Source organism: Columba livia, chromosome 2 (genome assembly GCF_036013475.1).
Source record: "Columba livia isolate bColLiv1 breed racing homer chromosome 2, bColLiv1.pat.W.v2, whole genome shotgun sequence".
Lineage (NCBI taxonomy): Eukaryota > Metazoa > Chordata > Aves > Columbiformes > Columbidae > Columba > Columba livia.
This window is the reverse complement of record NC_088603.1, coordinates 43,294,585-43,318,190: the sequence shown is the minus strand read 5'-3', so window position 1 is coordinate 43,318,190 and position 23,606 is coordinate 43,294,585. Positions and strand designations below refer to the sequence as shown.

At 40.4% G+C, this 23,606-nt stretch overlaps 1 protein-coding gene across 6 annotated transcripts in view; it reads right to left on the bottom strand.

Moving 5' to 3' along the window:
• Positions 1–23,606, bottom strand: part of RBMS3 (RNA binding motif single stranded interacting protein 3) — a 710,128-nt gene that overhangs the window by 343,686 nt on the left and 342,836 nt on the right. For 4 of the 6 annotated variants that reach the window (XM_065055125.1, XM_065055127.1, XM_065055128.1 and 1 more), the window contains one exon: positions 4,039–4,208. In XM_065055125.1, the coding sequence (XP_064911197.1) occupies positions 4,039–4,208 (170 nt within the window). The remainder of the gene's footprint in view (positions 1–4,038; positions 4,209–23,606) is intronic. The other 2 variants (XM_065055126.1, XM_013369491.3) reach the window with 1 other exon arrangement.

Below are 23,606 nucleotides of genomic sequence, written 5' to 3'. Positions count from 1 at the left end.
AAAACTCATAGTTTAAGAAAGTTTTGAAACTAAGTCATCTCCAATGCAAACATGTAAGAAAATAGACAGAAAGACCAAAATACTGAGTGACAAACTGTGAGATTTTGAAATGAAAAATGTTTCAAAGTACCAAAGCACAAATGTTTAATTTGTGTGTGAGATTTCCTTCAATATATCTCCACTGGGATGTAGTTAGTAAGAATGCGATGTGTCCAGAAAACCAACAGGGAACTAAGCCATCTGTGTATGTTTTTAAGAGAATTCTGGAATTCTTCTGGATGAAATGTAATGCCATGCATGAAATTTAGAATGAAAGATTATGAATATTTCAAAGATAATGATTTATGTTTTGCTTGTACAGTGACACACCACACACATTTTCTGTCCGTAATCTGTAATTTTAAATCTTAAGGTTGATTATCGTTCCTTGTGACAAAAAGCGTATTTTGACTGGGAAGATACATGTATAGTGGTGTGTACCACTGCACCAGCAGAGACTATGTACCTCTGAGAAATAAATGCTAATAATGGCAATATTTAGTATTATTTAAAAAAATCAAAATTTTAGACTAATAAGTTTTGATGATCTATATGATCACACATGGGTATAAAGCCTCTTTTTTAAAAACTTCAAGAAATGTTAAGATTGGTCGAGGTCCATTTTTGGAAGTTCCTTTACTCAGTGTTTATGAACATCCAGAAGATACATGTGAAAAGGAAGAACGTATTCTTGCTTACTAAACATCCTTGTTCATTCTTTCTCAACATAACCTGTGACAGAGTCATTGTATAAGGTCTCAAAAGATACAGCACAACCTATCAGCTTCCTGCTGCAAAAGAAAATTTGATGCAACTTCGCTGGACACATGTTAAACCAAATACTGAGGGTTAGAAACACACTAAATCTTCAAAGTAGCTTTTTTTTTTGTTATTATTATTTACTCAGCTACTGTACAGCCTATGATGACTTGTTTCCTTTGGTTATATGAACAGTTTGACAGATTACTGTGACAAGGTTACTCTTCAATTGATAAAAGGTTTGATAGTGTCGGAACATTTGTCAGAAATGTCCGACATCACATGTAATGGACTCTGCACTTCAAGCATCGATGGTACTCCAGTCTGCTGTTTGCTGTTTAGTGTGCAATACACACCACCTGAAAACACACAGCAGAAATACAGAAACACCAAAACAGCCCCATACTTTATCAAACAATTCTGAAGAAAGGGTTTCTCTTCCATAAACCACCTGGCAAAATACGTAATAAAAAAACATTACACATCACTTAAGATGGTGGCCTTCTTGCAGGAATAAACCTGGAAATGGGATAGGTTATGATAAATGTACATATCCATAAGCATTTCCAGCATCCCCTGTGGTTCTGAGAGAGAAATATTGTTGGGCTTTAGAACATTATTCCTCAGACCTGCCAAATGTCAGACACTGCAAGTGACAGTTGTACTGCTGGCAGCCTTGGCACATGTTAGAGTGGAGGAAATGGGTTCAGAAGGGCTCGTTTTAGGCACTGCTAGCTAGCCTTTGGGAACCAGTGTTCTGGACATAAACCAGCTTTGGTGAATAGCTCCCTTAAATGCAGCTCACCAAAAATCTCTCACTGCAAAATAATAATATGGTTGATGGATTAGAATTCAGGTTTTCCCTTCACATCTTGCAGCAAACTATGCTAATACTTCCATTAGAGAAGCCCAAGACCCAGCATTTTCTGCTGGTTTGTGAATAACTGTTCACATGAAGTCTTTAAAGTATGGCGAGACCCCAGCCATGTAAGCTAAGAGCTCTATAAAAGGCCATCATTTCTGAAGAGACCCATGTATGTCTTGCTCACACAGCAGCAGATTGCTGCTATACAAACTGCTTTTTTTTTGAGGGTGGGGGGAAGAGAAGGGATCTGGACCGTTATCCACCATCCACCTCCCCTATGTATCTGCAAAAGTAAACAAAATATCTTGCAATATATTACTTTTAAAATCTATATGTTGCCATGACAAAGCATTGCATTTTCATAACTTTAAGTTTCCCTGGTTTTCCCTTTTGCTTTGATAGATACTTCTAATATTCTGAAAAAAAGACAGAACAACTATCTGTTTTTTCCTCAGTTCCATTCAGCCAAAGGATAGAAAATCAGCAAAATGAATGTCAGCATTTTGCCTAAAGAGCATCTGTTCACACAGGAACTCCATGATAGCAATACAAAGCCCTCTAATCATAGACCAGATTAAGTTTAGTGGAGCACATTAAAAATTTGGCCACAGTGCTGAAAAGAAGCTCTCAGATACTCAACATGCACTCCCCATAGGCAGACAAGGGGGAGGGACATGCTCTCTGAACTTCATGACTCAAGTAATGCTGCTCGTACCACAGCCGACATGTGGCTCACACCACAACTGCAGCGCTAAGCGCCAAAGCCAGGAGGTTCCTCTAGGAATAGTTAGTTCATTCCCCATCAGCTGCTCGGCTGAAAGCATTTGTCTGAACTTGAAGAGGGTCAGACTGCAAGAAGATGTATAGCAAAATAGCTTTTCGAACGCCAGCAGCCTACAGTCAATTTATACCTACTGAGGATCTGGCCCTTGAACTGGGATTATCTGTGACTGTCACAAGTGGGAAGTGTCAATGAATGTAGTTTGTACAAATGTCAGACAGGTACACTCACAATTCAGCTTGTATGAAATATGAAAAATCACCAGCATGCTACACTCCTGAGAACAGTGAGCCAGTTCTATCTGTAGCAGCTTTAGTAGGAGAAAGTCACAGGGAGGAGTTTTAAGCTCACGTCATTTTGCTATAGTTCAGATATCACTTCTGTAAGACTTCTAGTTCAGTCCTGGACAGCCATGTCCACATAAAGCATACTTAGAGAAGCCTTTCAGCACTCTTGGTCAAAACCAGGAAATGCAGAATGACATAAAATTCTAACATCTCGTTCAATTGTTATTCCTATTGCAAGCCTCAAAACAACAGCCATTTGGATTCAAGTCAGTAGATCAGCCCCAGACGCTTACTTTATGAAACTTCATTTATTGATCTCTATTTGAAAGGCTGACTTGTGATGAAAAATATCAGAGACGCTCCTGTCTTTTGGAATAGACTATTCTATGACAAAAGCACTGCAGTTCTGTATAATCAAATGTAAAACATTTATTGTTTTACAAATCTCTCCGTGTTCTTATTTCAACACAAAAAAAATGTGTTATCCTTAATTCCACCCAGGCAACCTCTGGTAAGAATCTCAAACTGCATTATTCCCCTCCCACATGTCATCAGTAATAATCTAGATTTTGGAAATTCAGCCGAGTTCTCACTTCCAGTCCTATTACCCACTGCATTCAGTTGAATGAGGAGGGGCAACAGGGGGAAACATTTTAGGAAACAGTTCTGCTGATGATGCATAAGGGGCAAAGAGCTCCTTTCTGCTGCTTCTCCAGTTTCAACTGGAACAAAACACAATAAACCCAATATTTATCAGTACAATCTGCAAACATACTCTCAAGATAAACAGGGAGGTAGGAGGTGCTACTTTCTACATCACCAGTTTTCAGTGGAACTGCAATTAATTAGATATTTGTTGGAAGGCGACCTTCAGTGGGTTTTATTCTTCCCAATCTTTGAGCCTGGCAATGTGTGACATAGCAACCAAAAGATGTGATAAATGACTCGGGTGAGAACACCCAAGTTTTGTTGTGCACACAAGTTATGATTCACAGATCACTGTAACTATAAAATGCCTCATTAGGGAGGTTTTCTTGCCATGCAAATTCTCCTTTCAACATAAGAAATAAAGCAGATTAAAATAAACAGAAGTCAATGAGAAGGCCCTCACATCTCTGTCCCCTAAAACTCATTACCAGAAGGTTTTCAACAGGCATTAATTAGCTGTTCAAACTAAGGGAAGAATGGTTAACCCTCCAGTGCAGGAGGCTTCTGATGTCTTTTTGTGGGAATACATAAGTGTAAACTGCAAGGCCAGCTTTGACATTTTCCTGCTGGAAGATATCAAGTATTTTAAGTGCACTTACGGCTGGCACAGCTTGATAAGGTCCTGGTCGGTGGTGCCGGGTGGAAGGCCTCGAATGTACAGGTTGGTTTTACTCAACTGCTCTCCGCTGCTGTTGTTGCTGCTGTTGTTGCTGCTGTTTGTGCTGGGGCTGGGAGGAGCCATGGGGTGGGGAGCTGGTGCATAGGACTGCTGGAGACAAAACAAAACAAAAAGGCTGTTACTGGAAAACTAAAGCATGAGGGACCGATGTGCTTTACCCAGGTAACTCCAGAGCTACACACTGAGAGCATCCTTGTCCTGCCCTCCCACCCACCTCCAGCTCACCACTCCTACAGCAAGCGCACTCACCCCGGGCCAGTAACGCCTTTCAAACACAAAACGGAGCCAAGATTTTGGGTTTAGCCATGGCTATGAAGTGCATTATTTTATTTTTAAATCTGGAATTAAAGTAGCCAGATTATGAGCCTGCTTTATCTAGATCACAAAATAAAGCTCTGAAATGACAGATACTTGGGAGTAACTGGTATTAAAGAAAGAAGTTAAACACAATCTGCTTAAAGAATACTCTAGGACACAAATAAGAATATCTAGCCAAAGGTACAGAAGCTGGTGCCAGAAGCCTAGTTAGTCTTTTCTGAACAGGAGAAGGACCCAGTGCATGTACAGTCAGGTACCAGAGAGTTAGCCAGCCTGAGAGGGAAAAAAATACCAAGGCAGCCTGAAAAGACTGTCATTACAGACGTCCTTCACGGTAGAGAAACAGAGTTTGGAAAAGATGATCAGGCTAGGACCTCCCGCTCTCAAAACCTTACCCACTTCTGAAAAACCACAAACCACACACAACTGAGAAATATCACTTAAAAAGCGAGGCATTCTCGCAGGGAAAACAACACCATCCCTTAACTCCCCACTAAATATTAATACATGCTATGAAAGAAGACACACACATGCTATAAAGATTACCTAAGCACCTCCAATCTTGGGCAACAACAGGGAATTTAAGTGACTGCAACCATCCCTGGCTCTCTGCCCACCAGTGTATCTTACTTGCAGCACAGAGTGCTTGTCAGGAGAACAAGGAACAGTTGGAGGAGGAGGCCACATCCTGCCACCACTGTGACATCAGCAGAAAAGCTGAGATCTAGGGGAGAAGCTGGAAGAGCTGGGGGATGAGCCTCCAGTTAGGGAAACTGGACTCAGAGCTCCAGGAAGGTAACCACCAGCTGAGAGGGGCAGAAATCCCATTTCCACAAGCTCATCAGCCAATTCTGCTAGCAGTATGCATGGTTGCAACAGCAGGTAAATGTTGGGCCAATGCTAAGTTAACCACAATGTGCTAATGGACTAATAAAAGCCAAACACATACTATTTTCATTACAGCAGCAATGACACTTCAGTGACTTCTAATACGCTCATTCTGCATTTAGGCCTTGAACGGAGAAAATATTTAAGTCTGTAATTCTGATCACGCTAATTAACTGCCCCTTTCATTTCAGTGGCCCTACTTTATGCTTATAATCATGCACATGCTAAATCAGAGCCTCGGTAGATGGATATTTTTAAATCAGTAGCTCTAAACTCTTTCAAACAAGTCCCCTTACGTAGGAGAACCCCAGAAAGTTGGAGAATATACAGGAAGCATGAGTGACAGGTGAAGCTTTGATTAAATACATAAAACAACACACTTGCAGTGATGCCTTTCCTGCTGCCTTCTCCTTCCTTCTTACCAGTTTCTTCCATTTAAACCAGTAGAGTGGGAATACACCATCAAGTGTCAGGCCATCAGAATCCCTCTGCAATCTAGCCTGGTTGTAACGTGACTTAAGTAGAACTCATTAAAAGGAAAAATCAGTTTAATAGACAGCGCAATTGCCATGCTAGCAAGTAATGACACTCACTCTCATCTACGGTAGACGAGAAAGGGCAATGAGCTTCCTTTCCCTGAGTATCTGCACAGATACTTTTGCTGACAACCAAAAGCACTTAATGCATACGGATCATATTTCTCTGCACACACACTTTATCACTGGGCAATCCCCACCCACCCCAGCTTCAATGTCATTACCAGAAATAGAGAGCTGAAGCAGCAGCCCCAAGTACCAGCATGGGAAATGGCCTCGGCTGAGCCCTGGTGCCCTGGGCACGTCCTGGAAATCAGCTCCACAGCCATTGCAGGGCTGGGTAAAACTGCAGGCAACGGTACCCTCCAAAAATACACAGACACATGCATCTTGAAACATCCTGGCTGAAAGCATATTTAATCTCTAGGCAATGCAGGGCCAAGGTACAGGTAGATGTGTATGCATGTAGCACATATTTGGCTTTAGTATACAAAGAGCTCAGGAAATATCCCATGATAATTTTGCACATTTTGAGAATCAGTAATGTAAAATTAAAAAAACAAAAAAAAAAGAAAATCAGGGTAATATTCTTAGTGCTTTACCCCCACACTTCCAATTTTAACACACACAGTGAATGCATGTAAACTATGTAATGCAAGGACAGACTTGTCTGTAAGCCAATAAAGTGCTATGTACTTTAATTATTAATTGTTATTATTATATATGTCTTAGAAGTGGACAACAAGTAAATGGCCTATTCTCACATCAACCTATTAAGCATGGAAAAAAAAAAAAGTGGAAATATGCCTTTGAAAAACAGAGAGCAATTTTCATTCTATTATGAGATCTTTATCCTCACACAGAGGAAAGCACTGGGGGCCTAATTCTAATTTAAGACATTTTATCCCCCTCAACCAGCTGAAAAGGGACCTAGAAGTGAACACAAATTACATTTACACTGATTTCGAGGCCATAGCTATTAAAAAAAAAAAAAGTCTTTGGTATACCCAGAGAATTAGGCCATGAATAGGTGGTCTCTCAGGCGAGAGCTGCTCAGGCACACACAGGTGCCCAGGTTCACATCAGCATCCACAGAGATGCTTTAAAGGTTGGTGGGCGGAGAGGTGGCTGCACTCTGTTTTGGAGGATGCTGATCTCCTCAGACTGGCAAGTACTCGTACACTCCAAACCCTCTTCACTAATAAATCTCCGCCATTGCAGCCCGCAGTAATTTCCATGCCTACTCAATACCCCAGAATACCATCCACAGAAAGATTACAAAATTGCCTGTGCTAGGACTGATGACATCTTCTGGCTGGTTGCCAGGCTAAAAGCTTCAGGTCAGAAGAAAGCTTTGAATTCTTGTTTCCTGAGCTGATGAGCATATGACTGATGGCAGAAGTACGTATTTTGCCTCCAAAGGAACAAAGGGTCTGGTTCGTTAATCTCCACATAATAACTGGAGTGAAAGAAATTAATGTCAGCCTGATGAGGATCCCAGATAAGGACCACTTGCTACTGGATCCCAGACAATGCCCAAGTGGGGCATTGCCTGGGGAGCCACCTGTGCACCCAACGGCAGGACATTTGGGGCTTGTTCTGACATCGGCCCCCTCCAGAGCCAGGAGCAAAGCACTGAGCTTCTCTGCCATATGAGCCACCAGGGGCACTGCTTTCCAGACTGGCTCAAAACACCCCGACACCAGCTGTAGCAATCTGGGAAAGATGTTTTGACAACACAGCCGAGCACAGGACCTGCAGAGCTAGGAAAAAAAAAGTATTAGGCAACATCTACGTGTTGTACTTCAAAAGGGAGCCAGAATTCAGAGCTGGCTTTGCCTTTAATTTTTTCAAATAACCAATTTAACCAACTCATTTTTCAATTCTCATGCTTCATTATTCAATGGGGAGCGTTGGGGGAATGAACTGGTTTGCAGATCATTCCAAGCAGCTTATTAATTTAGCATGACTGGCTAACAGGATTTGTTTTCATCTTTGAAAAATGAATGAAATTTCTCCTTTTTCGTTATTTAAAAGTAAGAAATTAATGTGCTTAATTCTTATCCAGTCTCATGAACACACCCTTGTGCTTAAACCCTGCCTCTCTGAAACAAGTGTCCCATGCAAGCGTGCACAGCTAAGCATGAATAATGAGATACCTTGGTCTTTCTTACTCAATAACCCAGAAATGCTGAAGCAGAAGCTTCTCGGTTACTAAATGAACACCACTCCTCCTTCCAACATCCAAACTCCTTACGCAAGAATAGTATTTATCTTCCCATGGCAACCACAGCACTCTTATGTATTTTTTCATTTGTTGCAAGTTTAGTCTAAAGCATTTTTCCTCTAAAGAAAAACGCTATTTAAAAAGACAAATTTCAAATATTTTTTCACATATAATTCCTTTTGGATGGGAATAACAGGCCCCAGATGCCAAGTTGTAGAGTCTGCTTTATTAGCAGCAGCTGGCTCCTTGGCAGGCTTGTGAGGTGGTTGGGCTTGTGGTTTTGGAGTGGCCTCAGAGCCTGGGATACAGCTGGACAGCTATGCTAATGGACTAGCCAATTCATTTGTATTCACCTTTGGCTATCCCAAATTCATACTATTTTATCCACTTGAAAGTAAGGTCTTGGAAAGATTCCCCATTAACACCAATACATTGACTTTTTCTATCATAGTGCATATTTTATACTAAAAAAAAAAAATAGTATGACACACAGTACTGCTTTAAAACACGCATTCTTTAAGCATTTGCGAACTCACACTATCCATTTCACTCAGAACAGAGCGTTTTCCAGCTGCTAGATTCATCTCACTTAGAGCCCAATTGCTACACAATTCCCTCAGCTCCTGATTGAAAAGATAAAATAAGGTGAAGTAAATACAAATAAATTGTGCAAATATCAGTTTGGAGCTCACACTAGCAAAACACTGTTGTCTTTACACCCTACTGTACAAAGGAGTAATTTTTGAGAGCTGGAGGGTTCTTACTGGCCAATTATAGTAATGATGAGAGGATGCCATCAACTTAGCAGCCTGTTTATGGGATTTTGGAGCTGATTGAACCGCAAATCTCATATCAAGCAAAAGACAGTCATCACAGTTGCAAAGAAAACAGAGAGGTAGGGCAAATATAATGAAAAGAATGACATAAAATCCACAGCAACTCTTCTGCCTTCAAGTTGGCTTCCTCAGTGAGGAGCAGCACCAGAAGGTAAGCTGTATTTCTCATCCATAGCCAGGCAGGATAGAAAAGTGAATGAAAGATGAACATTGAACTGGCAACACAGAAACCTTGTCTATTTTAGAAAGCCTGCAGTTAAGGGAGCTTGAGTCATAATGTCTTCCAGAGTTTGTAGGACACACTTGCAGAATCCAGCCATGACTATAGTCTAGATTCCATCTGGCCAATGAAGGCCTGGAAGACAGAGATCCCTTTGGACACTCCCCTACATAGGCAGATCTTTCCATAGACATCTAACAACAAACAAACAGAAGTCATAGTGCATGTATTTTCTAACCTCTCTGCACAGCGACAAAGCTTCCTGGATTGTTTCTGTAGAAGCAACAACCCACCAGTTGGCAACATCTTCCATTTGTAAAGGAATGCCACATGACAACGTACGTAACCTCTGACAATGAAAACAGACAATAAGCTTGAAAGTCTGTTACATCACAGTCCTCTCAATCTGGAAAACCAGAACACACTGCAAGAGGACTTTGATTTCTCTGAATCACTCCCAAGGCCTTTAAACGTGATTTGCTAGATAAGAGAAGACCAGTGAGTCAAAGCTGCTGGGTTACACTCTCTGTGTTGCCACTACATCACTGCGCTACCCCAAGCAAGTCATTTACATTCCTGATGTCTCAGTTTACCAACTTGTAATGATGCTTCCTTACCTTTTCAAGGCTTATATAATGCTCTGATTACTGGATGAAAGATGCTATTGAGAACTGCAATATCACTTAATGATGAGGGAAAATATTATTAAAAAGAAACTTAACAACCAAAGCTATTCCTAATTCTTTTGTAGATAAAAAGGATTTCGGCATACAATGATTTTACTACCTTGTATCTAAACTGAATGAACAAAACAATTTTAAAGCTTAAATAGAATGCCAATCCAATTAGTTTTCTCATTAAAAATTTTTATTTTTTTTAAAAAAAACTTAAAATTATTCAATCACAGTACCCTCTTGCTCATCTTCTAACATACAATAAACTTTTTTTTTTGTTTCATTCTATTCCAAACGGTATTTTTAGTCCACAGGGAAGAAGGTGTCATTGTGTTTTGCTCACCCTTTCTTTTCACACAGCAAAAATAGAAAAATGCGAAAAATGAAAATCATTAATAAAAAAATAGTCCTTCAGTAGGCACAGTAGTCAGTCAACAGTCAGATTAAAACTGGCATTTGATGGATTGACAAGACACTTCGAGGGTTTTGTTTCACACACAAAGCTGTTGAAATTAGTAGGCTAAATACTCCTGGGGCTTACAATTCCCCTGAACCTGGCACAAAGCACAAGAGCTCCATAAAGCATAAGTTCGCAAAGAATTTGGCTCAAGTTCCTCTGTTCTAAAATACTTCTCTTCCAAATCACAACTGCCTAGCTTTTAGCATTCCATAAGCGCCTACAGGTAGACAATACATAGGATGTAATGCATCCAAGGGAAGAGCAATAAGTCCTTTATCAGACAGGACCTGCAAAGTATGTCTCATTTTATACAGTTTTCTGCATTACAGCCAACCAACCAACCAACAAATTTCAAAAGCAAATAGGCCAGGTGGCAACCAGTTTATCTTGAAGTATGCTAAAGTTTAAATAATAAAGTAGATTGAAGTACATATCATGAGGACAGACTGATGGTCACCTCTCCTGAGGATGAGCAGGCCCCAGTGAAACCCAATCCAAGACAAGGGAACGCCACAGAGATGAAGAGCATCATTTGCAGACTGTGAACACCCTGGCCACCGCTGTCCCCCTGGGTTTTGGTCACTAAATAGATTTAAGCTGCAGAGACACCAGCCCCAGCCCTTCACCCTCTCCTCCCTACATGCTGCTATACCGAAGGTAAAACTACTCATCCCTCATAAGCAATTTTCTGTTTATCTGTGGACTGCCTGTTGCTCTGGACAAAACTATGGTAGCTTCCCTGAATTAGGGGTTCTCACATCCAGACAGGAGGGTACAAAGTAGTCCTTAACACTAAAAACCCGAAGACTACAAATAAGAGTTGTGTCACCAGATAACTATTTTCCAGAATGGGAAATAACCTTCACAGCCTCATCTCCTCTCCTTTATTTCATGGCAGAGGGCTCCAGTGACAGACCATTCCTGTGGCATTATTTATTTCTCAGCAAGGGAGAAAAAGAATTCTTCTTATAGATAAAATATTTTGGCACTTTGGCAAACTCGTAAACAATAACCTGTATTCTTTGACATAAATTAGTGTTATTACTTCATTACCAAATCCATTCATATTTTATTGATGTACTGAGACTAAATGTGAACAGATTCTAGATCTTAAAAATACTAAATCTAGGCAATCTGGATGATAAAACATTGCAATTCCCCTAATAAGAATATTTTAGAGCAGGGATCAAAAAATGACAGCAATTACTGCCTGTGATACAGCAACTTTGTGTTAAAAAAATTGGGGGGGGGGAGAAGTAACATATGTAAGCAGAAATTATTATTTGCGTTTACATTTCCACTTAGCCATTTTTTGGGCTACAATGACGAAATGTCGATCCATTTGAAGGTTAACAATAAAAATGCAGATCAAAAGGCTGATACTTGAACTTTCCAAATGTTTGCAAAAACAAACAAGTTTTTGGGGTTTTGGTTTTGAGAAACTAAATTTACTCTCTGGGTATTTGTTTACATGTGGCAGACTAAAAGCATCTTGGAACTAAGATGTAGGAGGCACGTGCTTCAGTGCATTGCTTTTCTGCACACAGTCCACACATACCACAGCATCAACACTGGTGCAAGAACCTAAGCCCAATAAAAGCCCATCACATAAAACCGAACTTAAAGCACGGGACAAAACCGAAACACTGATATCATTTCTGTCCTCTCCACTTGAGAATTTTGTGAGCAGAGATCAGAAGCAGATGGGTTTTCGTTTTGCAGCATGGAAGCCAAACCAAAAAGTCTTTTTTCAAAATCCAACCCAAGTTTCCTCAGTTTGCCTTTCTTATGGAAGAATGAAGTGGGAAGTCTGCCACTGTTAATGTGAACATTGGTGCGATGGAGGAACCAGGGGTGGCAGGGTTCCCCAGGAGCAGCCCCCTTTATCTCCTCATGTTACCACAACAAGCTTTTGCAGATGTGTATGGGGAACCTCTGGTCCCCTCCACCCAGTGCTATATAAAGACGAGCTGTGCCTCCCCTCCTGCTGCTAGAAGAATCCGCAGACCACAAAGCTTGGGAAAGGTTTGTCCCAAAGATAACAGCGTGACACCATCAGGACAGAATCTCGGGTATTCCACAATAGCCAGAGTTGATGTTTTTTTCGGAGCCCCTTGGGCTACAACAACGCGCTGCTCCTAGGCCGGCGGCCAGAAGATGCCCACAGAAGATATGAGCCATCACAGACCTCACCACAAGTTTACCTCCAGTGCAAACTCCTCTAACAAGTTCATGACAACAAATAGCTTTTTAAAAAGGTTTCCCATACAAGTCATTACAGCTGATACCTAATACCTCACCTAAGAAGAAACCAATCTCATTAAACTCATGTCTGTAATGTCATTTAAAGGACAGCTAGAAAGCCCTCTGACAGTAAGCTGATACAGCTGGGACAAGGATCAGAGTGTAGTGGTTAGGATTTAGCTGTCAGCCTACAAGGGTAGTTGGCCAAGGTGGTGCTGGGCACCTTCACGCTTGTGACAGCCCTGAATTCTGCACCACAGACAGCTGAGGGAGGGAGGGAAGCTGGGGTGCCCACACATGGCGCTCACCACAGGCCACATGCTGCAGGAGGCAGCTGGGTCTGAAACCCCATGCTAGGAACCTCTCTGCCCTTCTAGGGACTTTTCTACATCCTTAAAATGAGTCGTCTATGTGCAAGTGTGAGTTTTGTAATGAAGTCACCATTACACATGAGCTAGGAAACTGTTTGGGTGCACATAAAGACTGAATGAAGGAATGGGTCTGCAAGCCCTGAAAGGAACTTGGTACTGAGATGAGTTGCTGACTTTCATCAGGACAAAGGCAGCTTTGAGCATCACACAACCCACATCTCAGGAGCACACACAACGCTAGGCACCTGGGAAGGTGAGCAAGATTCACCACAATACACTTGGGAATTTAAGCACTTCCATTTTCAGCTAGTGTCACTAAGTGCTTAAACTCATATGTTAAGGAAGCTGAATATAAACACTCTCTACTTTGTTATCGTAGACTCTGGTGTCTTATAAAAAACTCACTTTTCTCTGTATTTAATGTATCGGGCACAGGAGGTAGTGTGGGAAATGCTATTTAATTTTCTTTGATTTAACAAGCATCTACTATAATTTTCATTTAAATTTTCTTCCAGACATTAATTAAATCCCCTTGAAGAAAAAAATTACTAAATAAATATTTAATGCAAAAATAGAGAACCTCTTTATTTTTTGAATTTTCAGAATTACACTCAATTTATTGACAGGCATTTCTACCTTTTTCCTTAAAATTCAACCTTCCCTAAAAGACATTGGATTTGAGGATTAATTTACTCCAGCAAGTTATGAATGTATAAAAAAACCCAACATTGTTGTCTTTTTGAATCTATAGAATAGAATATTTCCATGTTTTCATTTCCATTCATAATCGCTTTAGGAAATCATATGTACCTTAGGCTGAATTGAAGCCTGAGCACTAAACCCTCAGGGGTATATCCTATATTCACATCAAATGCAGACTGAGGCAAAAAGTTCAAAGTGATCAGCCCACCCTGAGGTGTATTTGACCACCTGTGTAACTAGATGTCACAGCAGTTACTGCCTACCATGCACTTTGTTGTCATGACTGGAGGTCCTGGTAATGCCCACAGGACTACTGAATGATGAAAGTCACCTCCTAAATTTTATAATACTTGAAGTCATTGGAAGATAACAATAATATCTTAGCACCTAGTGAGATTTTGACATCTGTTTTCACTAGAATGTAAATAAAAGCTTTAACTTTTTTGAAAAGTAAAAAAAAAAACCACACACAAACAAAACCAAAGCAAAACAAACAAAAAAAAAAAAGCAACTAACCAACACACAACTTCGACTTCAGAAAGTCCACTTTGCTTCAAAATAAGTGAATCTGAATATGCATAACCTTGTCCTGCTGGTTAGACAAACAAAAGACCCATCATTTCTTCCATGGTAACCCAGTGTTATTCAGCAAGTCCTTTCCCTTTTAATTCCTATTTCTTCCTTCAGTGTTTCAACCATTTCTGTTTTTTAGCACTTCCCAGAGCAGGGGAAAATATAATTAAAAAAAAAAGTCTAAATTTACTATGGTATAAGGTCTCAGTCTCTTCCCATTTCCTCAACAACAGATTGTGCTTCTGTGCTTGTCCGAAATTTCAAATGTCATTTGACTCATGCACTCAGAAATGTTGACTCAATTAAAATATCCATACAAAACTAACTTGCAGTTTGGTGACAGTAACCTACCCTCTTTTTTTCTGATATGCTTAGAATGGCTCATAACCAGTGCAGAAATTTAATTTCATCATGACAACCTTCTTTTCTCAGTTCCCTAAAAATCACCATTATTTTCTGCAAAATGTTGTGAGATGATGAGCCAAATATCTTGCTAACATACAAAGATTCAGCTGAAGACATTTCGCCTAAACCACTTTGGGCTTTGTGCCATTCACTTTTTCCATACTGTGCATAACAATATGAAGAACTGAACTTGCGTGCACAGAGCTGAGAGGTGAAAAGCTTTGCAATGTGAGGACTCAGCTGCTTCATTATGCATCTGTGTAAAATCCAACAGAACACTAATTGGGATAATGAGGTACTCCTGTTGCAAGCAATAGGAATTCAGAGTAACAGGATACATATGTTAAAATTCCTGAAACAAACCAGAAATTTTAAAAAATAAACGAGATTCTAACACATTCATCTGTATTTACTATGTTTTTCATCCAAATTATATATTTCTTGATAAACAACAGCTTAAATTTCCTCTGCACTGCAACATTGCTTCCAATCTCTTCTGTTAGCTTTCTGGCTTTTTGACCTTTTAATATTCTTCATTCACACATGATTTATTTTTTAAGTCTTCATTTTTTTCCTCTGGAAAGAGTATGTATTTGAAGTAATTTCAAATGTTAAAACAGGATAAGTAAAATAAGAAGAAAAGTCTCCTTAATACATTTCCTTAATAAATGTTGCTTGAATATTGTTAGCATGTAATAATAAGGTTTATACTTCAAATCAGATACATACAAATACTCTAAAAGTCTTAATGCCACTTAATAACACTGTCTGAGGCTCATATGCATGAGATGTTGAGCAAAAATAAGAAATTAAAATCTAAAATGAGAAATAATTTAACTAATAAACCAGAAGAGTGACAGCTACAATCACTTCTAACAAAACCATAATCAGATTGTAACGGTAACATGCCGCGTTACCAGCTGGAGCAGCAATTGGTTGGGAATACCAGGGCAACATCTCTGGGCACACTGGAAGCAAAAGGAAGACTAAGGAGAACACCTGCTCACCGCTGAACAGGGCAGGGGACCAGTGGCAAAGGCCACAGAAGAGGAAAGGGCACTTGGTGCTTTCTTTGTCTCGGTTTCTCTGGGCAAGGTCTGCTGCCAGGATGCTCACGTCTGCCTGACTAGATATTGGGCCTGGGTTGAGAGGTGCTGCCCCAGAAGAGGAGCGCTATGGTAGAAACTAGTCCAGGAAGCCACTCACAGGTTACTCAACAACAACCGCAAAGGAGACGGCCAATGTCACCATGAGGCTGCTCTCCTTCATTTTTGAAAGGCCGTGGCAACTGGAGGTATCAGAATGTTCCCGATGACTGGAAACAGGGAAACATGACACTGGTCTTCAAAAGATGGGGGACCTGAGGAACCGCAGGTTGGACGCAGCCTGCCAAAACTGAAGAGCAAAGCCTCCTGGGAGCTGTGTCCAAGCACATGAGGGACAGGGAGATCGAGAGCAGCCAGCATGAATGAATAAGGGCAAAAACCACTTGGCCAACTTGCTCGCCTTCTGTGTTGAGAAAACTGGTTCTACAGATCACGGGAGAGGAGCGGATGGTGTTTACCTTGACTTTACCAAGGCTTGCAACATGATCCTCCATAGCAGCCTTGCAGTCAAACTGAGGAAGGCATGAGCTGGAGTGATGACAAGGAAAATAAAAAGCTGTTTGGAAGGCCATGCTCAAAGGGGAGCTGTCAATGGTTTGAAGTCTAACCAGCAGCCAGGCACAACCAAAGGTTGATTGTTCCTACCACGTGACTGGCCACACTATCACCAACAAGCTTAACAACAGGAGGCACTGCACCCTCGCTGAGACTGTAGGTAACACCAAGACAGGGCAGCGGTTGACTGACCAGAGAAAAGAGCTGTTGCAAAATATCAATATCAGTTATGTCCAATGTTATAAGAAACAACTACTCAACACGAAAGTCCTTCACTTCATGCATTACATAGGTTAAAAACCCTCCAAGTTGACTTACAAAGAAAATGTCTCCTAAGGGATTTCTGCAGGTGCAGATATATCCCATGATCAAATTCAACTGCACACAAAGGATTTACTGAGACATCTGAACTTTATTCCTTTGATATGCTTTGACCTCAAGTTTAGTTCATTTGCTGAAGTCATTATTAAACAACGTTCCAAACAGATTTCAGCAGCAGTAGTATTTACATTAATGCAATATCCTTGGGTTAAAGGAATTAAAAACGCTGAAAATCCTATTCCTCGGCTTCTTTGAAGATCTACAGTGTAGTCTAAGGCAACACTGTTTAAGAAAAATCAGTACCATTTTAAAGGCAGTCTGATTCGCAAAAATTTGAAATAAATTGGCAGATCTTAAAAAAACAAATCTCTGAGACTAAAAGTTACACAATTAATGCCACTGCCAGCTGCCATCACATAATCAAAGTTCAATGTTGGTAAGACTTTAAATTAAATGCACCCCTAGTTAAAAAAATAGTGTTTTATTTCTTAAAATGGGAAGGGCAATCTGACTCTGCCAGTTATATCAAGCCATAGGTACCAATGGGCAGTGTGCTCAGACCAGACACTCAAAAGTATCCAAGTTCAATCTCAGACATAAAATGTCTCACACAATAGACCTAAAGTGGTAAGTACAACTTAAGCCTCAATTTTGGGGAATTTGGCTCAAGAAAAATAACTTCTTCAGTGATCTTGAAACTGCAACGGTATAGTAAAAGACATTAGCACAAATACTGCAGGTCTCCAAGGTGTGTTTGAGGACAGCTACAGGACCGAATTCTACTTACAACACAAGGAACTAAACTATCACTAAATACCTCTGCAAAGGCTGGGATCTTGTGTAAAGCAGAACATGTCTAATGAAGTATTTAATGACCACATGGTAATGACTGCTCAAACAGGATCTAAATTCAGCCTGCACAGGCTCATTCAGAAGTCCAGCATTTCCCAACTTCTGACTCCTTGACTGTAGGACCCTAACTTCCTGTAACATAATTAACAGTCTGATAACAAAAGATGACAGTTACTTTCTGTAAGAAACACAACATTTTGGAAAATAAATACCCACCTAGCACAGATTTCTACATTTGGGAGTTGCTAATAACAAGTGTTCTGAGAAATGGCATAAGAAATGCAAGTATACCATAATTATTTCCACAGCACCTTCTGCTTTTGGACTTCCCAACCAGAGGCTGCACATGGACCATCAACCTAACACATACCAAAGGTCCTACCTCTCCCATGAGCTGGCCCATTTGGACTTCAGTCCTCAAAAACCTTTCTGTGGCATCAGTTTTATAATGTAATTTGACACTAAAAAAAAAAAAAAATCCTCTTATTTAAATCTGCAGCCAAAATAATTTAATTGGTGCAGCCTTCCCCCCATTCTTGTTTTACAAGGAAAATTTTTCAGTGGTTCTTCTTCCACCTTCTTCCTACCATTCAGAACATTTTATGTGAAACTCTGCCATACTGTATCCAATGGCTTACATGGATAATCCCCAAAAACATGCGGAGGTGGCAGCCACCCAGTCAGGGGGATTTCTATCACATCTTTTTGCAAGTAAACAGAAACATCGTTGACATGGTGATACAAGTGCCAAAATACAGTGTCAGATTATTAAAAGTGCTAGATGTTTCTGGCACACTTTGAAAAACAAATGTCTACATTAAAAAATATTTCTTCTTAGGGATTCCTTCTAAAAGGAAAACAATAAAAGGGAACCCTAGACTAAAAATGTATAGACATTATTTTAACTCTACTGGTGTTAAATATGTGTTATCCCTCATAGGACTACTGTTTTGTTTGCAATAGCTTGCCATTACATTTCCTTTCTCAAATCTGGCCTAATGCAGCTCTTGCAGAGCAAAAAGTCCCTCCATAAAGGAAAAAAATACTGTTATCAGGTTATTATATATTTCACCAAGGTCCATTTATCATTACAATTCCCTCATCCTACCACTCCCAACAGAAAAACCTCTGTTGCAGAAGAGGAAATACATGCAGCAACACGGCATCCACAGGAAGGACCCCCTCATAGTTTTCTGCTGCCGCACAGAGCTGGGATCTCCCTGCCCCGTCTCTGGCTCCCTAAACTCAAGACCTCACCACACTCCCAACACATCTGAAAGAGCCTCTGTAGCCAACAGACCTTTGACAATCGACTGGTCTGGCAGGGGTGACCACAATTTAGAAGTTCCTTTGCGGGCTGTATACTGAGGGTTTCTGAGCCACAAGTGGCCTCCTGGCACCCTCCTCCCTTTCTCTCCCTGCCCCCATTCTGAAGAGCAGCAGCTGCATAAAGATGCCTCAGAGCATCTTGAAGGACAGGAATTCTTCAGGCTCTGATGGTGAAATGGGCAAGTACAGGTGAAGGCCAGTATGAAGAGTGATTCCTGCAGCGACTACCATAGCTCTGAAAAATACAGCAATGGCTACAAAGTTACACATACGCATTCATTGCATTTCTGGGTCTCCATATCACATTTATTTAGCAAAGAAAGTTTTTCTTTTCTAATTAATGCTTTTTATGGTTTTTTGGGTTTTTTTTAATTCTTCTGCAGGAGGCTGACTCGTACATTAACACAAGCCAGGAAAACAAGACTTTGAAATATTCCCCCCCACACACCCTAAGACACCAAGTACGATGACACACAGTACTGCCTGGTTTTCCCTCCAGAAGCGTTAACTGCCAGGTTTCTGCAGTGACAGTCTGCAAGGCTAAAATTAGCAGGCAACACCTTCCCTTGCACCTCATCACATGATAGGAAACAAACATAAACAGGGAAATACAATATGTTCCTAAAGGTGGAGTCTGAATACTTTCATCCTCATAACAGTTTAGAACTAAAGGACACTTATACAAGCAGATTCTTGTGATGTGTCTTCTGTTACTAGCATTGTAATTCGCTTTCCGCATAGTTAAAAAGACAACTAACTCTAAATATGCTCCTTCACAACCCAGTCTGGCCTGAATCAAATTTCTTGATGTCTGTGCTGCAGACGAATTGTTTTACTGGGCACCACTATGTTACCAGACACCTATATATTCTAGCACCCTTCTGCATAGATAACACAAGCCTTTCAGTGGATCCATCTCTTTGGTAACTGTTATTTGACAATTCACTCAGGAGTACCACAAACTCCTTTGCAGGCCACATCCCTGCCTCCTGCTCTACTGAGGTGTAGATGATTGCAGGCTGGATGGCAAGACTTGGAAGGTAACACGCTAGGTTTGTTTGGGGTTTTTTTTCATTCATTTTATATTTTTTTCTCTCAACAGTGCTGGGGGATCCTTAACAGTCATGCAGAGCAGTCACAGCGCTTCTTTTTCTAAAACTTTGTGCAAAGGACACACATAAAATCAGGTGTATTTAAGGAAATTTGCTAATCCGAACATGGCAAAGGGTAGAATTAAACCTGCTGAAGTTGGGTCACAGTCTGCACACAGAAAGAAAGCACAGCTAAATTATGAACTCATTTAGGACCTTGATTTCTCCTCCATAAAGGACGCAGGAATAGTCCTATGCACATACACAAAAACTGAGACGTATGTCACAGTGTTGCATAACACACCATAGCATACAAGAAGAACACGTATAGCTAACAACACATATTTCTCTGACAACCTGCTTTTAAGCTTATCATTCACCTCACTGGCTTAGTTCTGGCTCAGCTCGACCATCTCATCTCCTCTTCTTGCTGCAGCAGTGAGCCAGTGGCTGAGGACAAGGAACGACTTCTCCAAGCAAGACTCTGGCTCGGCCACGAATTCCCAAGGCAGAACCCTGGGTGCACTGAATCCACAGTGATTTCAGCAGACCTGAGGTATGGAGAGGCAGAGATTTCTCTGCAAATCCCCAGGGATATGACTGCTTCTATTTTAGTATCCCTAATTACAAACATCGCTATTTTTGGTCCTAAAATGTTCTCAGCTTTTTTAAAATTAGCCACAGCATTCTACTTGAAGACGCCCTGGCAGTGGGCAACTCAGGAGGCCAGAAGCCTACTTGCTAAAGTAGTGTTTATCAGCTACTAACTTGAACACAGTAACATTTTTGACAGCTTAAACTTGAGTCTCAATTTAAAGACTTGGGTTTGTTTTTTTTTTTTTTAAAAAAAAAGGCCTCTAGATTAGCAATTCTCACCCAACATCCCATGTTTGTGAACTGACCTTGATGTTTAATAAGAACCATTTATGCCAACAAAAGGGAATTAAAACCAAACACACAAAACTCCTTCCCCTGCCACAAGAACTAAGGAGCAAACAAGGCCATCACCATTGATTCATTTCAAGCCATTCATCAAACTATTGGCAACAAAAATAAGGCCCAGCTTCGTTACAAACAGAACAATAAAGCAAAAGGAAGTTGAAAATTAAAATTAAGGAAGAAATGCTCACAGACAATAGATGGCTTTAAGTTTTTTATTTATTTTTTTTGTCAACAATCCAGGCACCAGGGTTTTCTTCGCTGCACTGAAAAATTACTAAGAAAAGCACTAACAAAATTATATGGCTGTTTCTGATTAATTTCACAACTTTGAATATTCAAACGGTTCTTGAAATATTTCATTATTTATCAGAGCTTTTTTAAATATATACAACATTCATTAAAGAAATCAGGACAGGGCAAATCACTTTCATCTTCATAAACAGTAGTTGATCTTACTCAAACAAACATCTAAATTAGCTTACTTTCACTCCCTGTGATCCTATCATTCCTGTTTACAGATTTTTAAAATGAGCTCCTCTTCCTTAAAAAGCAAAAAAAAAATATAAAATCTACAAAACAAAAATCAACCACGACCAAAAAAAACTCTCAACACTTTATCCAAAATAAGCCTACAATACTTGCTCTCAGCAGCCCAGGGCTTAAGAGTGCCTTAGCCCTATTTATTAGCACAACATCAGCTCCATCCTCCATCCCGTGCACCCTAAGAGACAGACACCCCTCCCACGAGGTTATGGTTGAAGGGCTTGGTCAAGCTTTTGTTGTCACCAAGGAGAGACACACAAGGACCAGAACATTCACTCAGGGCAAGCCATGCCGGTGAGCAGGGGTGAACAAGGCACAAGATGCCCAGAAGGGCCCCATCAACAGCACCCCATCCCTTCTTCACAGCCTTCGTGCACTTCCCACCGGAGGGGAGACTCTCCAAAATAAACATGTACGGTGGGGTTGGCACTTTGTATCAATTAATAAATTTCACAATAAATAATACCAGCCATGTGGCAACGCTGATATGTGATTACCAAGATGTATCAAATATTACCAAGATAAATCAGCACCAGCTCACCATATTTTGAATTTAAAAGCAATTAAGGATATGAAAGAAGAACTTTTCTTCAGGGAAGGTAAAGTTGGCAGCATAGAAGGTCTCTTGACATCTCGTACCGATGTTAACACTCGCGCACAAAGTGAGGTAGGAGGATAATTATCCTTTCTGAAGATCTGGTGCCATTGCTCAGGCTAGCAGGTTAATTTTCTCTATTTTCTAAGATCCTTTGCAGTGATCCAGAGATGGCTGTTCTCTCTCTCTAAGCTGACAGTTTATTCAAATAACTGACACTATTGTTGCTATCATTAAAATAGCTTCCATTGAAACTGCCATAGTTGAATAGCCATGGTCTGTATATATAACAAGAAAACCCTTTAAAACTAATTTCAAAGATGTCTGTTAGCCCAGAAAATACTTAGCAGCAGTAGCTATGCAATGAGAAGGTTAAGCTAGTTAATGTTCATGACAATTGCACTTAGCTATCCTATCCAATGGTAAGAACATCCTTGTATTTATCAGGAGAACAGATTTAGTAAAAAACTGCACACAGCAAGAAATAAATGAGAGATGCATGGAAAACTCCTATTATTGTGGCATCTGCTAGAGCTATTTTAGAACGGTGTCCCCCTGTGCTGCTCCACTGTCGGGCTTGTGAGTATTCACTAAAATTAAAATCCATTTCTCAGGCATTCATAAACAGGCCACAACAACTTAGCAAGTCTCAGAGTTGTGTGTTGGGTTTGTTGTTGTTGTTTTGGGGTTTGTTTTGTTTTGGTTTTATTTGTTTTGGGGTTTCTTTTGGTTTGTTGGTTGCGGGTTTTTTGGCCTCATCATTTTCTCTGTCCATTTAGAAAATGTTGCAGCCTTTGTGCCCTGGACCCACTGTGAGAAAGGCTCTGCACTTCCCTCCTCCTCTACCAAAGATGATACTCCTTGTGGCACATACTCAGCCCTCTTGTATATAGGGCCCATCTCAGGAAAAGCTTGCCTTGAGGGCTGTTCGTTCCTCAAACTGCACTTCAGTATTAAAATCAAAATTTTTGTAAGGGCAAAGCAGGCTCTTTGCTCCCAACAGCTTTGTGCATCCAGTTCCCTTAAATGTGTATGAAAACCCTGGTTCATCTTCTGCTTTGCCTATGCACAGGTACTCCCTGCACAGACAAGGCCGAATACTTGAGTCCTATGATTTTAGGTTTCTTAAAAGGGCTGATTCACTGTCGCATGAAGCAGAGTCCACCTTTTTTCAAAGCAAGCTGTTCAACTCACCAACTTTTATTACATTTTGTCTCCCATTAGGATGTGCCAGTCTGACCAGACAGCCAGAAAAACATAAATGCAGAAATAGCTTCGAGCAAGAATGCAAAACCCTCTGCTCCCCTTGGCAAATCTGATCTACTCACAAAACCACTGAAATAATTGGGGAGGTGTGAAAATATACTCAACTGTGAGGAGCAAAGGTTGCATAAATCCAGCCATAACTAACCTCTAGAAAAATGTATATACTATCTCTTACTCCAATTTTTATTGTTTTTAGTTGGAGTTACATGCTGTGGCAAGGTCTATATCACCTTAAGAGAGAAAAAAAAAAAAAAAAATATTGAGAGCATGAAACAGAGAACTAAAATACTATGTCTAAAATTTAAACTAATATGCTAATCTAAAAGCCTCCTGTATTACGTGACTGGGTTTGGAACACCAAAAAACAGAATACATCATGTTCTGAATAAGTTGCACTTAGCAATATGAAGGATAACTGCTGAATTGCTGACTTC